Below are 17,700 nucleotides of genomic sequence, written 5' to 3'. Positions count from 1 at the left end.
TTGTGTATCACCACCCTTCTTAGTACAGTATTCTAAGGGGCGCGCATTTACACTTATCATCACTTAGGAAAAAAAGAGAGAGAGCAAAGCTGAGAGGTGACCTGGACGGTTGCACAGGTTGTGCATTATATAAATGGCTCCCTCTAGGGGCAGGAGAGCTCCAAAGATACTAACAGAGACAGCTTTGGGTTGGGGTGGGGAATAAATTGATCTTATTTGATATGGTTTTCCTGGATCTGTCTGATCTCTTACAACTAACAGTGCTTGTGCTCTGACAGTCTGTGTCAAGCAAGGTCACTGTAAAGCTGATGCTTTATGGGTTGTTTCACTTATTGTTCTCACTGCAGGGGTTTTCAAAACTCAGGGAGAAAAGAAAAAAACAAAACAAAGGGAAGGGTCCCCCACACTTCACATTTTCACTTGTGAGTTTTCCTAGAGGTGCTTAAGCTGCCTGACCCCCAACAGGAAACCGGATATGGCAGCAGAGTGAGAACAAAACCTGTGCTTTAATAATTGCAATGAACTTGCTTTTCAGGCCTTTAAGGAAAGCCCACCCCACAGTAAATTGCTGGAAGGCCAATCCCTTCACTACCAATTTAATGCTAAGAGTCGATGACGTTCATCAAATCTGACAGCATTTTGGTAAACGACGGCTCTGTTGATTAGGCCGCTGTCCACCCAAGTATTACAAGGCTGAGGAAGCCATAAATCTTAATCCACCGATAGCAGCAGAAAGATCTAAGGCCGAAAAGTGGTGGGGGAAGAAAGGACAGCACCAACTAGAGCCATTTATCACCCCCAGCCCGATCCATTGTGCGGGCGGCCGCTCAGAAGCCCAGCCCAGCACAGCCATCTGGGTCCCTGGTCCCTCCAGGGCTGGAGAGTCGGGAAGGCGTTTACAGGTGGAGCGGTCAGCTTCTTGGCCAGCGTATGGATGACTCTCTCACCTTCTGGCCTAGGGATCCTGGGGTCTGTGCACCTGCAGCCCCTTCCATCAGGGCAGCTCCACCCAAAAGTGCTTCCTAGTTGCTGGGCAAGAGCCTAAGGAGGGAACTCTTTTCTACCGGAAGTGGCGTTGGGCTTGGTCAGTGGAAAGATTACAAGTGCCTCAACAGAGTTTAAGGGGCTGTTCAGAGAAACCAGGGCTTCCCAGGTGGCTCAGTGGTAAAGAATCCACCTGCAAAGCAGGAACCATGGGTCTGATTCCTGGATCGGGAAGAGTCCCCCAGAGGAGGAAATGGCAACCCACTCCAGTATTCTTGCCTGGGAAATCCCATAGACAGAGGAGTCTGGCAGGCTACTCTCCATGGGGTCACAAAGAGTCGGACACAACTGAAGTGACTTAGCATGCACACACGCAGAGAAACTGGAAGGTGACAAGTCGGAGGGTGCAGGGGTGTGACAGGGAAGAAGTGGTGCTGGCTGGGAGGCAGCCTGTGCCTGTGGGGTCCACTGCACACTGTGACCACTGTGTCACCTGGGCCCGTGTGACTATAGCAAGGGACTGTGCGGCCCCACCTGTCCGTCCTGCTGGGCACAGCGTACAAGAGAAACCTTGGGACTGGGACAAGGCTGTGGTCCTGCTCCTGACGGGGTAGCCACCAGGGGCCACTGGAAATTGTGCAGCCCTGATCACCACTCGGCCAGACCTCTGGATGATGGTACCCATCCAAAAGGGTGAAAAGAGAGAGACTGCCTTCCTCTGTATCCTCCACACCCCAAAATCTGTCCCCATGTACTTTCCACCATGGAGAAACTTTCTACTCTACTCCACTTCTTGGGGTCAAAGGAAGCCAATCCATACCCTCCCGCTCCTGACAATAGTAGAGCAGTTGGCAAATTGGGCCTGTTTACTGTCCTGCCTACAGCCTCCTTGACAAGAAGGTGGGGACCAAGTCCCTGTGTGGGGGACATCTCTAGGGCAGGCAGGCTTTGAATCATCTGACCTGGCTCCCACCTTCAGTCCCAGCTGACTGAGGCCTAAGTGGGTGTCTCATCAGGCTGAAGCAGGCCAGCCCGTGACCCGAGGAACAAAAATGAAATTAGAGGGCTTCCCTGGTGGCTCAGGGGTAAAGAATTTGCCTGGCAATGCAGGAGACATGGGATCGATCCTTGGTCCCAGATGATCTCACATGCTGCGGAGCAACTCAGCTCCTGCACCACAGCTATTGAGTCTGTGTTCTAGGACCTGGGGGGCTGCAACTGCTGAAGCCTGTGGGCCCTAAAGCCCAGGCTCCACAACAAGAGGAGCCACCACGATGAGAAGCCTGAGCATCACAACTAGAGAGTAGCCCCCCTCTCACTGTGACTAGGGAAAAGCCCTCACAGCAACAAAAACCACACAGGCAAAACCAAAAATAAACAAATAAAATTATTTTTAAAAGTAATAATTAAAAAAAAAAGAATGGAAAGATTCACATGGTCTCTCTCTTGGAAAATTTCAGCAAATGAATGTGGAGGGAAGGAAACACTGTGACCCCGAGAAGGCTGCAGTGGGAAGGCAAAGCTACGGGGAGGGAAGAGCTGCGAGAGTGGGGGCTGGAGAAGGCTGGGGGAGAGAAAAGGCCCGTGAGGCTTATAGGGAGCCCTGCTTCAAATCCCCTTCCCCACCCCCAAGCCTGGTCCTTTAGGGCAACCTCCAGGGATGCTTCCCAAACAGGAGCCCAACACATAATTCTCCTGCTGAAAACCCTCCAGGAGAGTCCTCGCATTTAAAATGAAATCCATATTCCTTCCTGGGGTCTTCTAGGTCCTCTGACCTATGAGAGTAACTGACCCCGACACTTACTTACTCCACCACCGTGAACACCAGGAGAGTGGGCCTGGCCTGCCTCACTCACGCTCTGACTCCAGAACCCAAAAGTATCCAGTAAATGGTCCCCAAATGAATGAAGGACTGAATGAGAGTAAGAAGACGCTGGAGGGAAAGGCTGCCCTCGGCATCTCCCCCTTGGCTGATGACGACAGTCAGTGCTGTTCACTGCCAGCTTCCTCTGTGCTGGGCACCACTGGGCGAGCTCAGTCATTCGATCCTCATTAACTACCTGACGAGGAAGGTGCCATTACCAACCCTGCTTATAGAGGAGAAGACAGGGACAGAGAGGTTAAGCCACTTCTCTGGGACCGTTCAGCTAGTAGGTGGTGCAGCTGAGGCTTGAAACCCAGGCTGCCGGTCCCTGAGTCTGTGCTCTTAACCCTTTGGACTTGCCTGTCACCTGCCACCGGGTGTTCTTACCTGAAGAAGTGGACTGCTGATGGCTGCCTTATGGGCAGGCAACCCAGCCTGGGGGCTAGATCTTTCCATTTTCCCGGGGAATTAGGACTCAAGCTTTTTTAAAAAATACATAAAATTTTTTGAATTAAAGTGTTAGCAAGTGACTAAGTCTCTTATAAATTGTGTGAGTCCCAAAACCATTATCTGGGGGGCAAGTTGAGCCCACAGGCTTCAAGTGGTTAATTTTCAGAGTCTACCAGATTGGCCTTCCAGATGCTGGAGAACAGCTGTGGCATCTTCCTCCCAGGATGAGCTGTGCCCATGTCTTCACAGTCAGATCTTCCAGGGCAGGCACTGAGCCTGATTTGGGCGTTTGGGGCACACTTGCAGACTGCCTGGCCCATGGTAATACATGTTCATTAACTTAATGGATGACTTCCTTCATGACTGGCTCCCAGTACAAATGCCACTTCTGAAGACTCCTGTATTTGTCTCCATCTCTGAGGGGTGGTCCCCAAAGGACTGTGTATGGGTTGAGCAGAGTTGATGGGATGGTGCCCTCCAGCACCCATTTCACCCTCTTCTGGGGGTGCCTCTTGGCTCACTAGAGGCCGGAAAGCCAGACACCGCGTTTCCCAGCCTCCCTCTTAGCCAGGGTCTGGATGTGACATGGGTGCGGCTGATCCCATGGCCTTGTGGAAGGCAGGCACAGCAGAGGTGAAGCGGAGACGAAGGGGACACAAGCCAGCTGCTTCTGTGCCAAGCACGCGGTAGAGGCCAGGAGTGTTTTCACTCACGTCCCACCCCGGCTGGGTGAGCTGTGGGCGAGGTCTTTCTTCCACGTGCCTCATTAGCAGACACAGGGTCGCTCGGAGGCCAACGGCTGTGGCCAATGGCTTCCTGACGCCTCGATCGCAGTTCAGGTAGCACATTCTTTTACTTACTTATTTATTTTGGCTGTGCTGGGTCTTTGTTGCTGCTCCCGGGCTTTCTCTAGTTGTGGCGAGCGGAGGCTACTCTCTTAGATGCGGTGTGTGGGGGCTCCTCACGGCGGTGGCCCCTCTTGTTGCAGAGCAGGGGCTCCAGGGCACGTGGGCTTCGGTAGTCGTGGATCCCTGGCTGTTAGAGCACAGGCTCAATGGTGGTGGCACCTGGGCATAGTTGCTCGGCAGCATGTGAGATCTTCCGGGACCGGGAACAGAACCTGCGTCCCCTGAACTGGCGGGCTGATCCTTGTCCACTGCCGCTAGGGAGGTCCCAGGTGACACGTTCTTGAGGCTGACCCCCCATCCTCCCTCCTGTGTCCCAGGTAACAGCTTTCTTGGCCGGCCTATTCAAGGATGCTTGGCATACCACTACTGGAGGCCCAGCTCAAGCTCATCCTCTTACCAGCCCAAGGATTTTGTAAGCACTCCCCTCATTCCCAGGCTTCCATTCATTTATGATTCAAGTAGCCTGGGGGTCTCCACTGTTAGGCAGTGACTGACCCCTGACGGACTGGGTACAGAAGGACAATTACAGCCTTCGTGGCATCAGGAAGCCAGGGAATTAGCCATGATTAGGCCCTGAGAAGTGTGGGACCACAGGGGGAGACCAGGGAGGGATGCTAATTAATCTTAGGCCAAGTTTTTAAATTGCACAGACTCCGGGGCCAGCCATTAAGTCACTGTCTAAGACGCAAATAACAGCTCCTGATAATAGAAGGCACTCAAGACAGCTTGGAGAACTGTCTGAAATGAGAAGTGGAGAAAGGCCTCATTAATGGGAAATTAATATTCATTGCTGGGGACAAAAGGAAGCCTCCAGGCTGTGTGACCCGAGGGCCTTGCTCATCAGCAGCGAGATGAGGCTTGGGAGTGAGGCTGGCAGGAACACCCCTGCCCATTTCACCTAGATGTACAAAAGTACCTGCAGAGAAGTAGATCACTGGGTTTGGAGTCACAGGCCGAGGGTCCAAACCTCAGCCACTGTTCTCCGCCAGTATCTGTGGGAGCAGGTCACCTTATTACCTCTCTGGACCTCGATTTCTTTAGTGGCACAATGAGGATACTCACGTTCCTCTGGGGTTAGCAAAGATGGGCCAATAGAAAGCATTTACTGTTCATGTTCGCGTGTTGTTTGTGTGCGCACGCTCAGTCGTGTCCGATGCTTCGCGACCCCAAGGACTGCAGCCAGCCAGGCTCCTCTGTCCATGGGATTTCCCAGGTGAGAAGACTGGAGTGGTTGCCATTTCCTTCTCCAGGGGATCTACCCAAATCAGGGATCTAACTCATGGCTCCTGCACTACAGGCAGATTCTTCACGGCTGAGACGTCAGGGAAGCCCTAGTATTTACCATAGATCCGAACATATGCTACAGGTGGGGCCCTGGGTTACAGTTCATGGGGCCGCAAACAGTCGGACACGACTGAGCGATTAAGCACAGCAGGGCGCATACCAAGGTCACAGGTGAGAAGCAAGATAGCACTGAAACATGTATATTACCGTGTGTGAAATAGGTGACCAGTGCAAGTACGATGCATGAAGCAGGACACTCAAAGCTGGTGCTCTGGGACCACCCAGAGGGAACTGGGGGGAGGGAGGTGGGAGGGGGGTTCAGGATCGGGGGACACACGTGCACCCGTGGCTGATTCATGTCGACGGACGGCAAAAACCACCACAATATTGCAAAGTAATTAGTCTCCAATTAAGATAAATAAATTAAAATTTTTTTTAATCTCTGGAATTGACCAAGCCCCATAGCAATCAACTGTTGCCATGAGCCTCCAGATCTAAACCAGCCGGTTCCCTGACCCCATATTAGGTAAAATACCCATCCTATTACCCACCCTATAGCATGCTAACCAGTCACCTAAGGCCATCACTCCAGTAAGAACTTTCTCTGCCTTGAGGCTATAACAATTGCCTACTAGCCTTTGAAAGAGTTTGGCTCTGCCTTGAGCCAGCTTGCTGTTCTAACAGTGTCTCCCTCTCCAATAAACTTTATTCTCCTCTCATTCTGCCTCATGTCTGGAAATTATTTTCCAACTCGTATACGGACCATGACAGTATATATACATATATGTGTGTGTATACACATATATATATGTGTGTATATACTGTTTGTGTGTGTGTGTATATATATGTGTCTGTATGTTGCTTAAGCCTCATCTCAGATCATGTGAGTCAGAATTTCTGAGGGTGGGGCCTGAGCATCCCAGGTGATTTGAAGGCACAGTGGGGGTCCCCCTGGTCCCAGATAAGGCCACAGGGGAAGGTGTAAGGACTACAGGAGCAAGAACGCCGAGCTTGCAGCAACAGATTTGGATCTGAATCTTAATTCCACCCTTTCTTAGTGATTGACCTTGGAAAGCTCACGTAACACTTCTGAGCTTTTATAGGAAGGACATGGGACTTCCCTGGTGGTCCAGTGGTTAAGACTCTGTGCTTCCAATGCAAGGGGCATGGGGGTGTTTGCAGAACTAAAGATTCCGCGTGCCACATGGCATGGCCAAAAAAAAGGAGGAAGGACTTTGGAATATATCCTGCAGGTCTGCTGTAAGGGCAAAGGTGAGGAGTCACGTGGCAGCTTAGACCACACCTGATACCGGCAGGTGCTCAAAAAAGCAAGCTGCTGCACCAGCAGCATTGGTAGCAACCTGATGTGGCATCTCAGGTCTGTGGGTTGGGGGTGTTGTCTTATACACCCTCTGTATCCCCGGCATCTGAGACAGTGCCTGGCATATCACAGGTGCTTAATAAAATCAGCTGTGAGACTGCATCATTACGACGGGACTGTGAGTCTGACCTGTGATGCTGTGAGTCTGACCTGGGGTGGCCCCATCCAGAAGGAGGGATCATGTCACAGAGAGGGCTGGCGGGTCCCCAGGGCTCCTCCGCTCTCCAGAGGCCAGTGCCACAGGGCACCACGGCAGTGCCCAGCTAGACCCACCCCCTGCCCCTGGGGATTCTGAACACTCTACGTTTCTGCTGTCACAAGAAGCCTGCTCCTTATTCTAAAGTGTGAGGTGGGGCCACCGTCCTGACTCTGCCCAGGGTTTCCAGACCTGATGCCATCCTCGGCGCTGGACTTTGCTGGGAGCTGTCCGTGCACTGCGTCTCAAAGCTTCTTCAGCTTCTCGAAACAGTGTTCTTCGTCCACAATCTGTACAGAGATGAGGGGAAGAGAATTGGTGAGCCCCCAAAGATGAGCCCACACTGATGGTGGTTTTGTAACTTACAGCTGCAATGTCCATCGGGGTGCCCAGGGTCATATCCGTGAAGCTCTTCACTTTTATAGCACTCTTTGTAGCCACAAAGCATCAGAAAACAAGCTAAATGGGGACTTCCCTGGTGATTTAGCAGTTACGAGTCCATGCTTCCAATGTAGAGGGCATCGGTTTGATCCCTGATTGGGGAACTAAGATCCCACATGCTGAGCAGTGGGGCCAAAAAAAGAGAGAGAGAGAGAAAGAAAACAAGCTAAATGCCCAACAACAAGGGATGGCAAGTCAGTCACAGCCCCTCATGCTATGGAACAGTAGGTGTAACAGTGGGCAGCTGAACTGGGCAGGCTGCATACAAAAGGAGCATGTCTAAGATACAGAAGCGGGTCAGGACAGCATCACAACAGGCCAGCCAAAGGAGGGGCGAGCGGAGAGAACTGTTGAATCACTGAACATACTACTGGGGACCCAAATTCAGAAACTCCCATTATATGCCCTTCCCTGAGCCCTACAAAGGCCTGCTTCTCCTAACCAGGAGGTCAGCGTAAGTCTCCCCTATGAAAGCTAGGAGAGTCCATCCCATTTCCCTCTTTGCCCTGGGGGCTAGGAAACTCATGCTAAACTCCAAGTTGAAATGCAGTGGCTCTCCTTGGGGAAGGTTTGAAGACACCACTTTCTCCTTTTATCCCCTTGTTGTATTCATTTTTATTGCCTGTTAATGGCTTGGGATCTTACATACCTATGAGCCAATGAGTTGGAACACAAATCAAGAATAGTGTGCTACAGGGAACTCTGCTCAATGTTATGTGGCAGCCTGGACGGGAGGGGAGTTTGGGGGAGGATGGATACATGGATATGTATGGCTGAGTTCCTTTTGCTGTCCACCTGAGAGTATCACAACATGGTGAATCAGCTATACTCCAATATAAAATAAAAGTTTTTTAAAAGATTATTGTGTGCTGGACACTTTAGACCTCTTATCACTCAGTCCTTCTGGGAAATCTGCAAGGTAGGCATAATCACTCCCATTTTACTGAGGATCAGAGAGGACCCAATTGTCAGAGGTCTCAAAGCTAGAAAGGGGCAGAATAGGGTTTGAATCCAACCCAAGAGTCAGACATGACTGAGCGACTTCACTTTCACTTTTCACTTTCATGCATTTGAGAAGGACATGGCAACCCACTCCAGTGTTCTTGCCTGGAGAATCCCAGGGACAGAGGAGACTGGTAGGAGGCCATCTATGGGGTCGCACAGAGTCGGACACGACTGAAGCAACTTAGCAGCAGCAGCAGCAGCAGCAGCCTTGCTCCAAATCCTCTTCTCATAAGTCAGTAAGTAGCACACTGGCCTCTCAGACAAAATGACAAGTTCTTGAAAGGCACTCTGGCACTCATTCGTCCCATGTTAAAGATGAGAAAGACAAAGGTGCGGTGAGACCAAATGGCTTCCCCAAAGCAACACAGCCAAACTGTGTCTGACTCCTGTGTGTGTGTGTGCGTGCACACGCTTAGTCACTCAGTCATATCTGACTCTGAGACGCCATGGACTGTAGCCCACTAGGCTCCTCTGTCCATGGGATTTCGCCATTTCCTACTCCAGGGGCTCTTCCCTACCCAGGGGTCAAACCTGTGTCTCTTGCATTGGCAGGCACTTCGCCACCTGGGAAGCCCCAGTCTGACTCCTACGTGCTGCCATTTCATTCATTCCTGCTAACTAGCTTCAGTTGTGTCTGACTCTCCATGACCTCTTTATGGACTGTGGCGTGCCAGGCTCCTCTGTCCATGGGATTCACCAAAACATTTTGGGGGCCTATATGGGGCCAACCACTGGATCGGGAGTCTTCAACTCTACTTCCAGATTTTATTTCATGTGTCCTTTTATTATAGGTATATCCGATTAAAGTCTGTAGAGTATGGATTTGGAATCAATTATCACAGGGGTTAGGTACTGAAGTTAAGACACAGTGAGTGAAAATCAGGTCTCACTAAAATTATTCTGCTGCTGCTAAGTCGCTTCAGTCGTGTCCGACTCTGTGCGACCCCATAGACGGCAGCCCACCAGGCTCCCCTGTCCCTGGGATTCTCCAGGCAAGAACACTGGAGTGGGGTGCCATGTCTTTCTCCAATGCATGAAAGTGAAAAGTGAAAGTGAAGTCGCTCAGTCGTGTCTGACTCTTAGCGACCCCATGGACTGCAGCCCACCAGGCTCCTCCGTCCATGGGATTTTCCAGGCAAGAGTACTGGAGTGGGGTGCCATTGCCTTCTCCAAAAATTATCCTAGACCTTTCATTAAACGACTGGTACGTGAGATCCAGGAAATGTAAAAGCCAGGAATTGACTTCTCTGGTCTCCTTTGCCCTGCAGGAATGGACGCCAAGACTAATTTAAAAAGAAGTTAAAAAAAAAAAAAAGAATCTCTCTCTCTCTCTCTCTGTGTCTCTCATTTTCATGCTATCTCTTCGTGGCCAAGTGGACAGAGTGAACTTGCACGGGCTCACTAGTTTCTGTGTGTGGGATGTGGCTCCATCGTCCCTCATCTGTCAGCAGAGCTGGTGCTGGTCTGGCAGTCCTGTGCTCACCATGAGTCCCCTCGGTGTGGGAGGCGCTTCTGGAAAAGTCGGAGTGGGTGGCTTTCCGAGGGGACGTCTTCGGTTCAGAGTTGGCCCCGTTGACATAGACCGAGAAGCCCTGTTCCAGGTGCTCCAGCCTTAACTGCACGGGGTCCTTGCTTCTCAGATGCTTTAATATCCTGGAAGAGAAACGATCGCCAGCATCGCATCGAGGAGCCTGAGCCACTGCCCACCCCCATGTGGGGAGGGACCTGCCGCTCTGACAGGCAAGCGTTTCTAATCAGAGGCTGGGTTGCGGGCACCCAGCTGTTCATCTATAAACAGCCCTAAGAGGCCCATTTCACACATGGAGGAGCAGGGAGGGGGAGGCTCCCCGGGCCCTGCTTTCATTCTGAGGCTCAACGGTACATCAGCCAAAACCCGGGTTCCATCCTTGCCCCATGGTGGCACAGGGACAAAAGCAGGCGTGTGCACGCTGCTACACACGGCTTGGATTTCCTGGGGTGATCCCAATTTTGTGCACCTCCCCTTGGTGTGGACAGCAGCACTTTGTTCCACGTGGAACAAAATGTGATCTAAGCCTCTGTGAGAGAGATTTCACGAAACACATCTTCACGTTAGAAAACAGCTGCCATCACGCCAGGCAGACTGATTTTTGGCTTCAGGAAATAAATGTGTTCTCCAACACCCCTGATATCCCAAATGTCATCATTTTACATTCAGATGCAGTTTAAAAATATACCAGTGCAGGCTTTGTTCAAGATTAATGATGTGATGATCAAACCCTTTGCCTGCAAGGGGCTTGGCGTGAGCATGGCCAGGTTCCTTGTTCAGCTTTCTCCAGAGTCCAACCTTGCACTTTGGCTTTATCCTTTCCCCACTCCTGATGGTCCCTGCCATAGACAGTGCCCAATGTCCATTTCAGAATTGCTCCCATCTGACATCAAACCCTTCAGAGCCTTTACAAATGCCTGCACACACTCCTACACCAACTAGATTTCTTTTCGCAGAAGGAGAAATGCAAACAACCATGGTGGCAAAAAATAAAAATTAAAAAGTGGATCCTCTTCAATGATTAAGTAAGTTCCTACCAAAGTAGCAAAATGTAAATTTTTAAAAACAGTAGTGGGATTTCCCTGATAGCCCACTGGATAAGAATCCAACTTCCAATGCAGGGAACACAGGTTTGATCCCTGGTCTAAGATCTCACGTGCCACGGGACAACTAAGCCGACTGGCCACAACGGCTGAGCCCGTGCTCTAGAGTCTGCACACTACAGCCAGGGAAGCCTGTCTGTTGCAACTGTGCCCCGACACAACCCAATAAAGAGGATTTTTAAATATAATAGTAATGGTAAACCATAAAAGGTAGAAGCCAAGTTCTGTTCTAAATGCTTTATGTGCAGTGGGTGCGTAGTCATTTCAGTCGTGTCTGATTCTTTGTGACCCCGTGGACTGTAGTCTGCCAGGTGCCTCTGTCCATGGGATTTTCCGGGCATAAATACTGGAGTGGGTTGCCGTGCCCTTCTCCAAGGGATCTTTCTGACCCAGGGATGGAACGAACCAGAATCTCTTACATCGCCTGCATTGGCAGGTGGGTTCTTTACCCCTAGCGCCACCTGGGAGGCCCCTCTAAATTAGAGCCAACTCCCATTATTTGAGATAAGTCCCATAAAGTTGAGGCAAACACTGAATTCGTGAATACGGAACCACTGTTTCTAGGGCGAAATACAGGATTTGATTCCTGTGAGCCTCTGGTCACAACGTGTTCATCAGCTGATCAAAATAAAACCCTGCCTTATGTGTGTTTCCGTTTAAAGGTACCTTTTTAAATATATTGGGCTTCTCTTGTGGCTCAGCTGGTAAAGAAACTGCCTGCAACGCAGGAGACCTGGGTTCGATCCCTGGGTTGAAAGATCCCCTGGAGGAGGGAAAGGCTACCCACTCCAGTATTTAATATATATTGATACTTAATACAGTAACACTGAACTCATGCCGGCAGCACTCCAACTCATGACTGAATGAAGCTTAACTAACACGTGTATTTTCTCCACAAGGGACATCATAGCCTTCTTGGGCTTAGGAATGTGGGACAGCACTTCAACCTTACGCCAGGGACCAGTTTAAACAGGGAATTCACCACTGAAAAACACAAAAACGTAAAAAACAGGACACTAAGTAAAACACAAAAAGGACACTTTACTGTATATGGTAAGGGCTTCCCAGGTGGCACAGTGATAATTCACCCCCTATGGGGTCATTAATTTTCTTAACCTCATTTAATAGATAAGGAAACTGGAGCACAGAGAGGTTAAGTAACTTGCCCGAGGTCACACAGCTAGTATGGCAGCGAGGCTAGGATGCAAATTGAAGCAGTGTGGCTCCAGAATCTTCGCCACAACAAAGACAACTTCAAGAGCTAGCAAGCTGAAACTGACAAGCTTAGACATGGCTGGAAACAGAACATGTTATGCGCTTGTTTTTCGCTCAGTCAGCAAATAGTTTCTGATCAGGAACAATGGTAGGCATCCAGTCCTAACAAAACCACGAGAGTGACCGGAATGTCCCACACCAGGGTAGTGGAAACGGAGATTTCTTGTAGCTATTATAATCATGAAGATTCTGTTGAAACATGGGGGATGTTTGCGATCTGTTCAGAGAGGGGTGGAGGAGGCAGGATAAAAACAGTACCTAAAAACAGGCGATAAGCACAAAGTTGGAAAAAAGTGTGTTTGTGGGACCTAGAGTGGAAGGTGATAGATGTGAAAATTAAATCAGCTGTTGAGGGACAGTGGCGGCATTGTGGGTGATTTTGTTTGCTTTTTTAAATGTTTCTTTGGCGGTTGATACATCCATCTTTTCGGCAATTGTGACAGGAACATTCATTACACACTGCTTATCTCTTGCCAGCCTCTGAAGCCTGGGAGATGCCTGATTGTTGGGCAACAGCATAAAACAGAAGGAAAACACAAGTAACTAAGAGACAGTTTCCAAACACGGCAGGAGCTGCGCTCTCTGGTGCAAACAATCAAAGGACGCAGTGGATAGCAGTGGTCCCCGGGGAGGGAGAGCAGGGAACCCAGGCCCTGCGAGACCCTGAGATGGTCGGCAGGTGGAAAAATCTGACCACCTGGCCAGGCAGCGCCTGCCTCAACTTCCTTCCAGAGACCACCTTTTCTCCTGATGCTTCCTGAACGGTCGCCGTGGCATCCCGCTACCCAAGCTCTGTGGCGGGTGCTCCACGTGGGTCTCTCTTTAAGCAGACTGATTTATGAAAATGTGGATTTATGAAACTGATAAACGAGGAGATAATTAGTCAGACTGTGAAAGGACTCACTAGAGGAACTCCTCTACTGCAGCTGAGCGCATCAGGAATACCCACGTGGCATCAAGAAAAGTGGGTGGTTTTTTTTTAAATGGATAGCCTACTTTGCATAAAAAACTGCCCTTGGTGTACGGGATTCAGGAAAATCAGATTCAGTCCCCTGCCCTGGTGGAGATGGAGCCCCCAAGCACCTGCTGCCCTATCACACTCTGTCCCCTTCCAGCAGGGGTCCCCAGCCTCTGGGACCTAACGCCTGATGATCTGAGGGTAGAGCTAATGGGATGATAATAGAAATAAAGAGCACAATATGTGTAATGTGTTTGAACCACCCTGAGACCATCCCCCTTACCTGGCCCACAGAAAAATCATCTTCCACGGAACCAGTCCCAGGTGCCGAAATGGGTTGGGGACCACTGCCTTAGAGATGCTGTAGGTTTCATATCACGAGTCTCCCTGCCTCACACTGCAGTGTAGTACCTGGGTGCCTGTTTATTCTCCTTTCATGGCCCCCCGCCCTGGGTGTGGGGTCTGTGCTGAGGGCAAGGAAAGGTGAGGAATACTCTGAGAACCTATTTCTGGAACTCAAGGTCTAGCAGGAGAGAGAAGGCATGGACGTGCATTCTAATACAGACCCCGGGCATCTAACCATGTCGCAGGCATCGTTTCTGCTCATCTCGTGATGCCCTTCGGGGGCACTTGTACAGAGAGCTCTTCTGTACAGAAGGCGAAGTGGAAACACTGAGTTAGTGCACAGGGAGGCACAGGGGACTGTGACCGGGGACGCAAGATGCTTGACATGGGTGGTCCGGGCACAAGCAGCGGTTCAGGTGAGGAGAGGACTTAGCTGAGCTCCAAGGGCAGGGGGCGCATTGCTCACAGGTCTGCTCGTGACCAGGCTTGTAACAACTGTCGTGGTCTCTAGCCTTGGCTGCTCTGTGACTGTGAGCTGGCCACATGCCTCCTTTGGACCTCAGGAAACCCCAGGGTCAACCGAGGGGTTCTTTAAGTGTCAGGCATTCAAGGATTATCTGGATTTTTTTTTTTTAATTTGGCTGTGCCAGGTCTTAGTTGTGGCATGTGGAATCTAGTTCCCGAACCAGGGATTGAACCCAGGCCCCCTGCACTGGGAGTGCAGAGTCCCAGCCACTGGAACACCCAGAGAAGTCCCTCAGCTCACTTTCAAGAAGACATATTTATCACCAAAAAGATGACGATGATGATGGAGAACGCATACTTGGATGGGTGGGCTTACTGCAGACCCTCGAACACTTTGTCCTGCTCAATCCTTCACTGGCCCAGGAATTAAGATCCTGGCATTGGCCTGTTTTATAGATGTACTTGTCCAAGGTCAGAGAATTGAGGAAGCGGCTGGGATTTAAATTCTGGTCCATGAGGCTCCAGAGCTCATCTCCCTGCCACGTCATCCTGCCGTTTCTTGTCTCCTCACCAGGCATCACGCCACAGAGCTCCACACAAGGAGAGTTCAGAGGAGAAGCAGCGGCTCCCAGGTAGGGCTTTTTGGAGACAGTGGCATTTGAATGAAGCCTTGAAGGATGGAGAGGCAGGGGACAGTGGTGTAAGGAGCTTGCCATTCCTCCTGGAACCTAGTGGCTCACAAGCTCCAATATTTGTCCTCTAGGAGGTCACCAGCCCCCATCCATGTGGGCGGAGGTGGCGTGGTGCAGAGGACTGAGCTCTGTGCTGGAGGCTCTGCCATTTCCCAGCTTTCATGGGCAAGTCCCTACACCTCTGCGGCCTGTCTCCTCTTCTGTAAAATGAGACCCAGGATGCCTAAGCTCATGAGGATGGAAGGGGATGCCAGATGAAGCAAGACCCCCTCAGAGCTGGTTCTCCCCTTTCTTCCTCTGCCTAAATCTTCTCATGAGGCAGTGGGTTCACCTCTCAATTGGGTACATTTTCCTGTAAGTTTCCCTCAAACAACTTTTTTTTCAAAAAAAACAAACAAACAATACCATTGCTGGATTCTTAGATCTTAGACCTGCCGCCCTCTAGCATGTATATTACAGCCCCGCTTGGCCGTTAGCTCTTAACTGTTCCTCCTGTCTCAGCCCTTTGATGATTCGGGCTGCTTTTTCGTGGGTCCTGTTAGGCATGATTACATCTTTCATGAGGCCGCTGAGTGAGCAGAATCACTAAGCATCCTCTGGGCGAGGGTTGTGCGCGGGTCAACAAGAGCTGCCGCGTCTCCCCCACCCTCCCTGGTCCTCTCCTGGACCTCATGATCACTCTCTGCCCCTTCTGGCCCAGTTCCAGGTAGCCTTGTGCTCACCTGCCCCTGCTGGGGGGAGTTCCTTGAAGGCCAGGGCTGTGTTGCAGACACCTGTCCTTTTCATTTGTCCAGTCACTCGCCCCCGTCTTCCAAACACAGCTCAGATTCCCCTTGAGAACTACCCCCTTCCTCCTCTTACTCCACGTGGTTTGAGTGAGACTCACACCCTTGCCCAGCTTCATGGGGTGGCCCAGGAGGGGCCAGGCAGACTCTGCCACCCCACCAGGCACAGGGCGGCGGTTGGCTCATGGATGGAAACTCAGGACCTTTGAGGGAGGATGGGCCTCAGCACTTCTGCTGGAACTATTAAGAAAGATGTGTTTTCTTCCTTTAGAGGTAGAATGTCAGTGGGTTTCCAGGGACAGCCTTGGCCTCTGTGAGGGAGGTACCTTTGTGAGATAGCTCCAAGGTGAGAAAACAGAACTGAGAGATGGAGAGTGACTGATTTCAGTGACCCACTTTGAGTACTTGGATCCAACTATGCCTGAAGCCCGCCTATCATCCCGGATTTGTTTATTTCACAGGGCAATAAGTTTCACTGTTTAAAGTCATTTACTTTGGGTTCCTGTCCCTTCGAGCAGAGGAGCACTGACTAAGACTGCCTGTGTCTCCCTCACTGCAATGTTCTCCTTCATACTAGTGGCGGGTACTGAGAAGGTACTCAGTGGAATCCTGCTGAAAGAATAAAAGAAAAACCTGATCAGCATTTTGTGGGTAGCTGTGTTCCGGACAGGTCTCTAAGAACTCAGCCCAGTGACTATGCACCCCCTTCTTGGGTCCCAGGCAACTCAGTACACGCACTGGGTTTTCACCTCCCTCTGTGCTCAATATGAAGTTCAGAGGCTGGGATTTCCCTGGTGGTCCAGTGGTCACGACTTCACCTTCCAGTGTAGGGGGTGAGGGTTTGATTGCTGGTTGAGGAGTTAAGATCCCACATGCCTTGTGGCCAAAAAACCAAAACAAAAAACAGAAGCAGTGTTGTAACAAATTCAGTAAAGACTTAAAAAACAGTCCACGTAGAAAAAAAAAGTTTTAAAAAGGCTCAGAGGCTGGTTTTCAATCCAGTCATTTTTCTAATTGGTGTATAATTGCTCTACAATGTTGTATGAGTTTCTCCTGTACAGCAAAGTGAATCAGCTATATATCTATATGTATAGATCTATATACACGTGTATATGTACTCTCCATCTTGAACCTCCTTCCCACTCTACCCAGTCTTATAAGTAGATTTCCAGCTCAATTTCAGTTTATCCCTACAAAAACCCTCCATAGTGAACTTAGAGCCACTGGCAACCCTGGCAGATTTCTCTCTTCTGGATTACTCAGGATAGCGTCAAACAAAACGTAAATAAGAAAGTACGGAGAATTTGTTGGTGGTCCAGTGGTTAGGACTCTGTATTTCCACCACAGGAGGCGCAGATTCAACCCCACCTGCTGTGTGGCACGGCTGAAAAAAAAAACGTAGGGCCCAGCTCCACCATTTCCTGGCTGCATGACACTGGGCAAATGCTTGCTGTCCTGGTCTCCACTTCCTCATCTGTAAAATGGGTGAAATAACTGCCTGATCGGGCAGTGTGTGGATAAAACGAGATGATGGGGGCGAGCTGCCTGCCACACAGCTGGCACTTCAGCAAAGGTGCCTTTTCAGGCTCGATCTGATGCCAGCTCCGGAGCACTCCCACTCTGCATATGTCTCCATTTGGAGGCGTTTCTAGCTTTACCTTCTAATTCCCTGTCATCAAGCCAGCTCCCTCTAGGTGACAAACACATCTCCCAAATTTTACGGCAGCTCTATTTGGACATTTTTTTAATTGCCTTTGTGCTGCGACCTCCTCTCTGGCTCTTCCCAGCTATGCTATTGGCCGGTGCCTCTTTGATCACACACGTATTGATCCCTCGATTAATGAGAAGCAATTTGCTCACGAGGAACTATGACACTCTCCTCCCAGACAAGTCACGTGTATACGATTCAATGATCGCCCAGGTGTTCGGTGGCACCATCCAGCCTCCCAGAAACTGAATAAAAACATTCTGTTCCCTGGCATTAATGATGATAAAAACCCACATTGGTATAATCAGCGCAAGCCTGGGTTTGAGGT

At 50.3% G+C, this 17,700-nt stretch overlaps 1 protein-coding gene across 2 annotated transcripts in view; it reads right to left on the bottom strand.

The window, feature by feature from the left end:
- The window catches only part of LOC120876459 (katanin interacting protein), a 235,688-nt gene that overhangs the window by 155,314 nt on the left and 62,674 nt on the right, over window positions 1-17,700 (bottom strand). The window contains exons 4-5 of one of the 2 annotated variants that reach the window (XM_040258385.1): window positions 9,997-10,166; window positions 7,260-7,357 (exon numbers count right to left, since the gene is read on the bottom strand). In XM_040258385.1, coding sequence (XP_040114319.1) covers window positions 7,260-7,357; window positions 9,997-10,166 — 268 coding nt within the window. The remainder of the gene's footprint in view (window positions 1-7,259; window positions 7,358-9,996; window positions 10,167-17,700) is intronic. The other variant, XM_040258393.1, reaches the window with a different exon arrangement.

Source organism: Oryx dammah, unplaced genomic scaffold, assembly GCF_014754425.2.
Source record: "Oryx dammah isolate SB20612 unplaced genomic scaffold, SCBI_Odam_1.1 HiC_scaffold_2, whole genome shotgun sequence".
In the NCBI taxonomy this organism is placed as follows: domain Eukaryota; kingdom Metazoa; phylum Chordata; class Mammalia; order Artiodactyla; family Bovidae; genus Oryx; species Oryx dammah.
The sequence above is the reverse complement of the archived record's forward strand: the minus strand, read 5'-3'. Positions and strand labels throughout refer to the sequence as shown.